A 10626-nucleotide genomic window follows, 5' to 3' on the forward strand; every position below is an offset into this window, starting at 1 on the left:
AAATTAAAATTTAAGCAGCTATATCCTCTTAATATTATTATAATAATACTTTCATGATATTATTGGAGAACAGGAGAAAGATTTCAGTGACACTTGTGTTTGCATTAGGATTAACAAAGTTCTTTCTTATCTTAAATATTTCTAAACAAGCATTTTCACGCTTCATGTTGGTTTATTAAATACAGATTGCCCCATTTCTAAACAATGTGTACAAAAAGTAAGTGGTCTGAATATTTTCTAAATCCACTGTATAAACTACACTAATGCTAAAAGACACTTGAAATGCTTGAAGTTGGAAATCTAGGGCAATGGTGTCTTGTGTATTTAGCTCTGATTTCAGAGCAAACATATGGTATTCCCCATCATATCACGAACCTCTCCAAACAAACTGAAGGCTTACGTGATGTAAATGCATTTATTGAAAACACAAACACTTTTCACACAGAAAAAAAAAAGAAAACAAGAATGGCACATTTTTCACCTCAACAGAGCATGAAAGAAAGACAGTCTCTTCAACAGTATGTCCTGGGTATGTAAATACAAATCCACTGACAACACATCTGATAATGACTTAGATATTGTTCTGGAGGTTGCTATAAACAGACAGTGAAGACCGAACAGGAGCAATAACAACAGAAAAGTGTTGTAAATATTCTCTGATTACTTTATAAAACAAACTATGGCTATGTTAATAGTGTGTGAACAGGTTTACAAAAAAAAACAGAAGTAAAAAAAATTATAAATAAATATGAGACGCTACATTACCCTCGCTTGTATCACTTTAGCAGAGTAACAAAAGTTGTTTTAAACTCGGCTGAAATGAGAGATCAACAAGAAGATTGGACGTAGAGAGAAAGGGCATAAACCAGGAAGGAGCGTCTGTTTAATGTCCTGTGAGTCAGTCCATTGCATCAGCTGAACTTGAATCCAATTATCTGAGTCAAACAGCAGTAAAACACATGATTAAAATTCTTCACAGATGAAACAGGAAAAACATTCAACTGTGGTGAAGCAGAAGCACAAGAGTGGCCTGTACATGAACTAGGAGAGTGAAGTGAAAATTACATCAAGTAATTTGTAGAAAAATCTAAATTGGAGTGGAGGATGGAGGTATCTCTTACCTGTCCAAGCGGTTGACCACCTCTCTCACAGTGTTGATGAGATTCTCGTGTTCTTGAGGGTTACCAACAATGATGCTATGGAGCTTCTTCATGTAGGAATCAATGGTTTCAAGAGTGGGTGTCTCGCCACTGCCTGCAGGCCCACAAGAGTGTGTTTTTCAGGTCAAATATGTTCACAGAAAAAAACAGATATGACCAAATATGTCTCTCAAGCAAGAATAGATAACACAAGCAAGATTTATCACATCGTAGTAGGACGACTCATATGACACGGTCACGCTGGACACTGTTGACTTTTCCAAAGTAATGTCAAAAATGCTTCTGAACGGATTCCTGCATTTCCAGACACATGCTAACCTACAATTCCCCAAAGCGACCGTCACACTAAACCATAAATTTGGCTCTGTTACAACCAGAGTCCCAACTACTGCCACTAGCAGAGGTGCAACAAACAACAGTAAAATCTACAAACATGAATTGAGCAAGTTCTCGTTCAAGAGACCTTACAGTCTTTGTTGAGCTTCTCAGAGACTAGACTTGAGAGCGTTTTGCAATCAACTTTCAGTGTGAAGCTCTTAGGAAATAATTCCAGGAGCGTTCTGACTATTTCTCCTGTTTGCAGACTCAGTGTCTCTGCTGTGAGAAAGAGGTGTGGGAGAAAATTGCCAGGAAAACATCACGGCTGTGAACTCAGCATAGACTTTAAATGTAGATGAAACAAGAGTAAAGACAGTGGGAGCAAATTCCATTTCAACAATAAAATACATTAAAATAAAGAATTCCCTGATTCCCAGGCTCATTACAAAATGGTCTACAAACAAAGAAATTGAGTTAGCCGTGTTTAAATGTGTGGATTAATAGAAGACTCTGGAGCTCAAGGAATAAATAAATACTTTGTCTATGTGTATGTATGGATCACCATCTTCAACCGTGACTGTAGAACTAATATCTTACTACACTGGTTCGTGTGTGTCGAGGGATGAAATACTGTTAGTGGATCTTAAGTCGATACCAGTTTATGATGTGCATTCATCAGCATCACACTGAGCCCGAAAGTGCAATTGCACAATTTAAGAAATAAAAGCAGTGGATTTCTATCTTGTTTTTTTGCAGGGTTTTCCATTAGGTACCAGCTACTTTTTTATCACCTGCTCGGCCGGGGTTCCAAGCAATCCAAACAGGTACTAAATACTAGGTATATATTCGGTTCGACGTCCACCTTTGTTGTAGCGTTCCTGTCGCATTTTAATTACGCTGCTATGACAACAGGCATGCAAAAAAGGTACTACTGGGTTGTGATGGAAAACCAGCCGATCCAAGTCAATCCGTGGCGATTCGACCCAAGTAGGTACTAATGGAAAAAGAGCTTTATTAACGTGATCTTTGTTTGACACCTTTGTGAATGCAGGATCCACAGAATACTGCTGGGTGCTCTCACCAGGCAGGGGTATAGTGGAGAAGCTAGAGCTGAGAGCCTGGCGCAGGGTCTCCAGGTGTTGGTGAAGGAGCCCGTTGCGTCCCCTCTCCTGCATGACGTCCCCTTCCAGCCTCTCTACAGCGCCGCGCATGCTCTCCACGTGCTTCTGCAGGGCTGCGTTACGCTCCTCATACTCCATGTTTGTCTTACGCAGCTGCCGCAGCTCAGCTTCACGTGCTGTTGAGGGAAACGTATGCAGAAGAAAGAGAACAGTGGTAGATCACAGGGGGAGCTCTCGGGCAGATGACACATCTAGACATCAATTTTTCATTTGCTCTGAGAGTTTAGGATATCAGTGAGTTGCAAGCGGAGCTATTTTAGGACAGTGCCCATAAAGTGTGGTGGTCCTTAAAGTAGCAGAAGAATGTGTTTAGAAACTAGACAAATAGACACAAAGTTTAAAAACAAATAATCATTTTTAAGAAGACAGCAGGTTGGGATCGAGCTCTTTTACCTTTGCTGTGGTTTAGAAACTCCTCTGTGAAGATCGGTATGTCAAACACAGTTCTGTCCTTTCCCTCTGCATCCTTCTGTTTATAACCGGAGACAGCGAAACAGAAGGAGATAAGCTCAACTGTGAAAACACTTGGCCACGCAGACTGACAGCAAAGAGGTGGTCATTTATCTGGGCTGTGTGTGGGTGGGTAATTGATTTTATACCTAGCCACCGGGGAAATACAGTGATACAGTATAAGAAATGAGGAGGTAGACGTAATCTCATCAGCGGTGCTTCTACAATATCAAAGGCTCTGAAATGGTTTGCAATAAATTTGCAATAAAATACATTTTGAAACAGAAGCGCAAGACGCAGCACAGCTTTAATCCCCTCCTCTAAAAGAATGCATCATCTTTCCTCACATCTTAACATAATGACATTAATGCTGAATCCTCATTAAATTCAAAACACTGGTATTCCCTCAGGAATCTGTGATTCCAAGTCAAGTCACCTTGGCTATAACCCTTCAGAGTGTGCTGAAAGACTTGCAAAGGAAACCTCTTAAACACACGCAGAACTTAATAAAAATGAATTACACAGTTAGTACAAGGCAAGCGTTTGGATCAAAAAAACACAGCACCAAAGAGGATTAAGCCCACTTTAGTCACGCAACAATAGGCACTTAACACACAGAGCAAGATGAGGGCAAACAACCCAAGAAGTTTCCTGGGTGACAAAAGCCAGAAAACACACACATATTAAGAAAACTTTCAACTAATGACTAATTCTCTTTCATTCCATGCTATTACAGCTGCCTCATAAATACTAATAAAGAGCACCAATAGCACCAATATAGATGTGATTCACAAAATGCCACATTTGCTTCGTTTTTCTGTAAATACACCATGACCCCAACATTTCTTCTGTTTGCTTTACAACCGCTAAAATGCTGACTAAGTACATAAAGTGCTCATGTCTTCCTCTTTACTCGACAATGATATCCCCCTCAACATAATGAGTGATCTTATCTCGTTATTAACTTTGTGTTTGAAGTGTTTTAAAAGACAGAGAGTACGTGTGAACGAGCAGAGACGGAAAGAGTCACTGACCTCGTGAAGGGCCTCGTTGGCTACCTGGTGTCCGACATCTGGAGTGGAAGGAAAGAAGCAAAGAGGACAGCCGATGATTCATTTATCTGGAGAGGTGTGTCTTTACCACAACACAAACTGACAGAGTGAACAAAAGTAGTTCAAGTAAGGACAAAATAAATCCCCTCAGTGCACTTTGTATTGTGAATCATCGGGAACAAAGCAGAGCATCAAGTTCAGATCACGTTCTCGTATTTTTTTTCAAGAGAACAGCTGTTTGTGTCGTTAACATTTCTGAGATTTAAAAGGAGAGAGCTGAAGGAGAGGTAATGCCGACCTTATGTCGAGCAAGCAAAGCAATGGCCTCTTGGCCTTAACTTGAACTGTTACTCATGAGCTCAGCTAAGAAGTTGCAAAGTATCGTTTTCGATTTTTCCGCTGAATGAGGAAAAAACAAAGAATTTGTTGTGATTTATGTTTTATTAAATACTGAAATATGTTCAATTACTAAACTGTAAGCAGAAATATTTTAGGGGTCTCTGTTAATCAGAAAAGATTTGATAGTTTTGTTTTGTCACAATCGACTTAATGTGTATGCATTATTAGTATTTTTATTCATTTCAGCAGAAAATCACAAAAGTATTGATGTCCGACTGATATTAGCCATTTACTGGTATATCTGCATTTGTATTTTTAACGTCCAATAAATATAATACATTTAAAATTTTAAAAAGGAGACGGGAAAAACACACTTGGAGCATGTTACGAGTGTTAATGTTGCGTATTTTGGCTAGGCAGTGTTAGGGAAATCTTTTTATTTTCCTCTGTATGTGTGTGGAAAAAAGAAAAAATATCAGCAAAAAATCAGTATTGATATCAGTCTTATAAATCCTATATTGGTCAAAAAATATATATCGACTCTAATGAGATATGATTTTACAAAGAAAAGCTCTAAATGATCATTTGGTTCCCTGTTCGAGGACTCAACATTTTCCTCTCCTGAAGAGAGATTTCAAACTTCCATTTTGTGTGATAATGATTTGAAAAGACAAACAGGAACCACAAGAACACACTGACTGCTCACTGTACGGTATGATTTTCATTAGATACACGTTTATGTGAGTCATCCTGTCTGGAAGGGATTTGCGCACCAAAGAAAGGCTGGATTATCCAAATATCATCAGACAAAGGAAGTAACTCACTTGCCAAAAGCTTTCAAACGGCAGACCCTAATGGATGGTGGGCCACGAGCCAAACTTTTGATTTTCAGCATTCGATGCCAACCAGCCACCCTGCAGTTTTCTGACCAGACCTCACCTCCCCTGTGCCTCTTGCCCTTCTGCTTCTCCTGGACCTTCCTGGTGAAGTGTTTGTAGGCCTCCGTCTTCTGGTACTTCTCCAGCTCTCGCATGTAGCGCTCCTTATCGCGCTCTGCCTCGTCCAAGTATCGCTGCAGAGACGAGAAACAAAGGTGAGAAAAGCTGGGGAGACTTAGATGCAAAGGCTGGAAATAAGATTTGTGCAAAATATGATGGAGGATGATTGTGGGTTAGATTGTGAGATGAGTGGGAGTAATTATTCCTAATCAGTATGAATTCTTTTCAACAAACTAAAAAAACCCTGAAATTTTCCAATATTAATAACCTACAATCGCTCAATTCACAGAAGGGAGAAAAAGCATCTTGTAATATAATTAGTAGAAAAGCTTATTAAACCATCTCCATTCAGAGGTCTCGTCCCAGCGTACCGCCTAATCAGTCTGAGCTTTCGACTCTGTGTGAAACACATCGGCACATGCTCTTTGCCAACTTTGGAAAACAAAACATGTCCAGACATTTCAAATATTCTCTGTAAAAATAGCAAGAAGAAAAACTCCCACACTGAATAGTATAAATACTTGATTAAGAATTAGGATTTTTCTTCTCTTTTGCTAGCATTTGTGAGCTGTTCATGAGAGCTAAAGGGACTCCAAAATGATTGCGGTTCTGCTGGATCTTTAAATGTGCATCTTAAGCTCAGTGGTCCATCTATAGATTGGGACTGGAATAAAAAAGTTAATCTGTTAGAACAAAACTCCAAATGCTTCAATCATAAGACGATGCTCGTTTCTGCTGTTCTTGTATTGCATCTGAGGGCATCAAGCTTCGACAATACAATCTGTTAGAGGCCGTCAGAGTTTCTTTGTCAGCTGCAAACACACGGTTGCTATGGATACTAAGGGAACTTTTTCCCGAAGCCGTTTTTGGGCAAAGTGAAAAATTACATGACGCTTTGCTGGTTTGAGGTATTGTTAAATCTGGCAAGGGATACTCTGTGTTGGCATGTTTCAGATGAATATTGCTTGCTTCTGCTCTCTTCATGTTCTTCCACTGCTTTCTCAAAAGCTGCACTCCATAGTTGGACGTAAGTGAAAACATAGAGATTTGTTTTGAATCCTTTTGCAGGTAATCTTAAAACAGACTCGCATACAACTGGAAAGAAATGCCAACAGAAATGTTTTGACACATGTCTCTCCACTGCTGTGGGCTCACTGTGTAATCCTGTCTCGAACTTCTCTGCTGACCTGCTTCTCCTCGGGGGGTAGCTTGCTCCACTCGTTGCCCAGCATCCTTGTAATCTCTGGAAAGGGCACGTCTGGACGCTCTGCCCGTAGCTGCTCCCGTCTGTCGTTCATGAAGCGAACGTAGCCCGTCAGGGGGGCCTTGGGAGCGTTGCTGTCCTTCATTGGCTTCTTCCTCTTCCTCCCCTTGGTCCAGCTGCCACGTCGGGGTTTCTGCCAGAAAACAAAAACAAACATGTTTTAAAGGCTCACGTAGGGGTTCTACTCTGACGTGTACTGGCAAGACTTTCTTTTAGTGTGAACTGGAATTTTTATTAATTTATATATGTATTTTTTTAAACGTGTCATCCGATATCTGTGTGTTCACCTCTTACCTCATCTCCGTTTCTCTGGCTGTTGTTGTCAGCATTGGCTGCAGGTGAGCCTGTCTGCTCATCCATGACTCTTACGAGGGAAGATTAGATCTGGAGGAAAACACTAGATGTTAGAACAAAAAACATTTCACGGCAGAAACAGCCAATAAACTATTTTTCAAAGAATGAATATACGATCTCAAAAGGCCAATGTTTAGTTAACCTAAAGATCAGGTGAAAAACTAGGCCATAGATTGCTGCCCAAAGGTGGGTTAAGCATTTTGAGACTGATCGGCTTCTTGTCCAAACTCCACCCAGGTTTGGCTGCAAAACAGTCTCTTGGCCAGCCACATTTCCTCTAATAGAAATGTCTTGCTGCTATCAATCACAATTGAGCAAGTAAATGAAAAAAGAAAAACACAACACATTCACTTCTCAAGCACTAACACAGCCTATTTTTAACAGCAGCAGTGTAGCAGTATTGCCTTAAACTTAGAGATAAGAGAACACCACTCAATGTGCTAAAACACTCTCTCAATAAAACCGCACTCACTCACTGAATATCAGTGCTTAAAAAAATGAGATTAACTTGGAATCGCCATATTTTGGGAGCCTCTAACCCACTTGAAAACACTACAAAGCATTGGTGCAAAAAAACCACCAAATGAATGGCGATAGCACTGAATTAAAACCTGTGCTGATTCAGGCAGCTGCAGCCCAAGTTGAGCTCTCTATATAGGAGCAACACTTTGCATTTTAACCTTTGACCTCTCCTTTGACAACATGGGAAATACACCTCTTTAACCTGGATGTGGTTTCTGCCCTCTGCCATTAAATACTGTGGGAAAAGTCACAGAGGAATTAGTCAGTCTACCTCAAAAAGCTCTTATGGAAAGCCCCCCCCCCCAAGCCAGGGTTTTCTTTCTTAGACTTTTTTTAAGACCCTGAAAAAATGATAATAAAATCCAGTGATTCTGCAAACTTATCCCCCGTCTGTCATCCAAGGAAGCTTATTTGATTTTACTTTAGGAGTTCTGGGTTAGGTTGTAAGACGCTGGGTTTGACTAAAATAAATCTCACGAAGAAGAAAAAAAGAGCACAGAAAAGACTAAACGATGCTCTGTGTAGCAGAAAAAGGCTATGCCACAGTGCCCTCTGCTGGACCTTAGCACATGATGCATGACTCCAAGCTCTTTTCTCCAGATAAAATGGTCCACTATCACAATCTGTGAGATAAAATATGACGTTTAATAGTTTAATAGTTTCACTTTTCACATGGTGGCACATTCAAGTAGCATGTGATCACCATACGGCATATACCAGAGTGCGCTTTGTCCTTTATTATAGTATACAGCTTTACCTTGGTACAAGGAGGTACCTAGGCCAACTGATGTTCCTATATTTTACACAGCAGCAGCTATAAATTATTAGACACCACAGGATGCTGTTAGGTTTAGGAGCTCTCTGTCAGTCGTTACGACGTTTATGTATGTGTATGTGGGATCTTCTCTGTGTGATAATCAACCATTAGCGTTTAGCCATTAGCGGCCTAACCCCTGAAGCAGTATGTTTAAACAGTAACACGCTAGGCCGGATAGTGATTAGACTTACATTTAACTTACTGTAGCTAGATGTTTATGTGGGCTATTATACTGATGTATCGCTAAAATTAAACGAATAAACAATAATCCATTTGGCCAGCAGGAATAGCGAACTATACTGGCTGCTACATGATGCTAACATACACTTGCTAAGCAAAGCTGCGACAGGCAAACTGCACTCTTGGGCTGTGTGTCAGCTGAATGGCAATCAATCGACTTAAAAAAATAGAGACGTATTCAAATGATAATTATCAGAAGTAACAAGCTAACACTAATACATTAAACTTCTTAGCTGATTGCGAAGTGTGCTCCTAGCTAGCGTTAGCAACCCATTAGCATGAAGATGGGTCATCGAAAGCCTTTGTTTTCATTTAACCTTGACATGTGATTTGATACATCAGGAATCTAAATATTTTATATGGATATAACGGAAGCCACTGCGTGGAAACTAACCTTAGATAACGCACCCTCTAGCTGGAGCTGCCCAGAATATTTTCCTAATCAAAACAATAAAAATGTCCACTCAGATAGAATCGCACCGGATAGACAGAAAGCATGGGGGCTCCTGATGTACTTAGTCCTACTACAGACGGTTTTCCCTACGCGTATGATTTGATATTTCATATTATCAATGCTTTTTTGGCAGTTATGAGAAAAGCAATGTATTTATAGCGCAATGCGACTTTTCTGAATATATATTTATAAATTTGACTGTAACTGGGTGGTCTCTGATTCCACCCATGCAAAACAAGCACGAGAAAAAAACAGCATAAGAAACGAAAATTAGAAAATATTTTCTACGTGATGTCTTTAAAACCCTCAAAAGCTGATTTTCTTTGATTCTATACAGCGAACTGCTCTATGCTTTCTAATTCTTGGTCTCATTTTTCTTCGTGTACCCAACAGACCACCCTCATTTAGAGCGCTACCTCCCCCTACTGTTGAGCATAAGCATTACATGTCTTAAATTGATACGTTTTTCAAAGTCAAATCTCTTGAGAAATTTCAAGCCTTAAGCCTTACTAATCAAACAAGTGAACAAGCTACAACCCAGAGCTTGTTAGACGTATTTAATGGATGAGATGAAAATCTTTCTTCTGATTTGGGTTTCAGTTAGGAGTCTTTAGTCTTTTTGTAATTTATAAGACAACCCACATTAATTCAAGTACCACTGTTATTTATTTTATTTAGCCTTTCATTTAACTGGGAAATCCCTCAAGATTATTCTCTCTTTTGCAAGGGGGGGCCTGTCCAAGATGGTGCACCATTGCAAAATTACAAATTATAAATGAATTATAACTCAGTGCACATAAGAAGAAATAAAGCAGGTCAAAGTTAACATAACAGGAACATAATATAAAAATAGAATGAATAAATACATAGAGTCCAGCTTATGAATAACACTTGCACTCTTCAAACGCAGAAGACTTTATAGTAGCTCTGAACTCTTCAAAGGAGACTAACACATTCAAAAAAAGAGAGGTCTGCACTACCAAGTTCAGAAGAAATCCTACAGAGGAGTGCAAATTAGTAGCTGCTGTTTTAGGAGTTTACACAGATAAGAAAGGGTGTACAAATATACCAGTGCTGTTGTCTCCTTACAACAGCACAGCTTAATGAGGGACAAGAAACCAGATTATAAAATGATATTATTATGAAATGTAAAGTGCAGAGAAGGCAGCATGTAGTAAATATGTGAAAGGTAAAGGTGAGCATAATCAAGAGAATTTAAGAATGCACTAGGTGCTCTCTTACTAGGTGCATAACCACTTAAATATTTTTGGTTGATACTCTTTCAATAAAGTCTATCCCTAGCAAATAAAAACAAACATTTTGTAGGAGATCTGGACATGCAATGATAACTGTGGGTGGCTGTAGCCCATGAGGTAGAACAGGTCTCCTACTGATCGGAAGGTTAGTGGTTTCCTGAATCCTGGATGTCAAGTATCCTTGCTTTATCCTTGTTCTGAAGGATACTATCAAGATATTA

At 39.6% G+C, this 10626-nt stretch overlaps 1 protein-coding gene across 3 annotated transcripts; it reads right to left on the bottom strand.

The window, feature by feature from the left end:
* Positions 1 to 380: 380 nt before the first annotated feature.
* hmg20a (high mobility group 20A) lies at positions 381 to 9214 on the bottom strand. Of its 3 annotated transcripts, none has more exons than XM_035916198.2 (9): positions 9090 to 9214; positions 7057 to 7146; positions 6686 to 6895; positions 5440 to 5572; positions 4144 to 4181; positions 3053 to 3125; positions 2560 to 2775; positions 1122 to 1254; positions 381 to 935 (listed from the first exon to the last, which is right to left on the bottom strand). In XM_035916198.2, exons 2-9 carry the CDS (start codon positions 7120 to 7122, stop codon positions 932 to 934), a joined length of 873 nt encoding a protein of 290 aa, XP_035772091.1. In that variant the 5' UTR covers positions 7123 to 7146; positions 9090 to 9214; the 3' UTR covers positions 381 to 931. The 3 variants fall into 3 exon arrangements, with proteins under 3 accessions (XP_035772091.1, XP_006782508.1, XP_035772086.1); XM_006782445.3 differs by having other exon boundaries at positions 382 to 935; positions 3053 to 3128; XM_035916193.1 differs by lacking the exon at positions 381 to 935 and having other exon boundaries at positions 1118 to 1254; positions 3053 to 3128.
* Positions 9215 to 10626: the final 1412 nt, after the last annotated feature.

The sequence above is a fragment of the Neolamprologus brichardi genome, chromosome 7 (assembly GCF_056152115.1).
Source record: "Neolamprologus brichardi isolate AB-2024 chromosome 7, ASM5615211v1, whole genome shotgun sequence".
NCBI classification, from domain to species: domain Eukaryota; kingdom Metazoa; phylum Chordata; class Actinopteri; order Cichliformes; family Cichlidae; genus Neolamprologus; species Neolamprologus brichardi.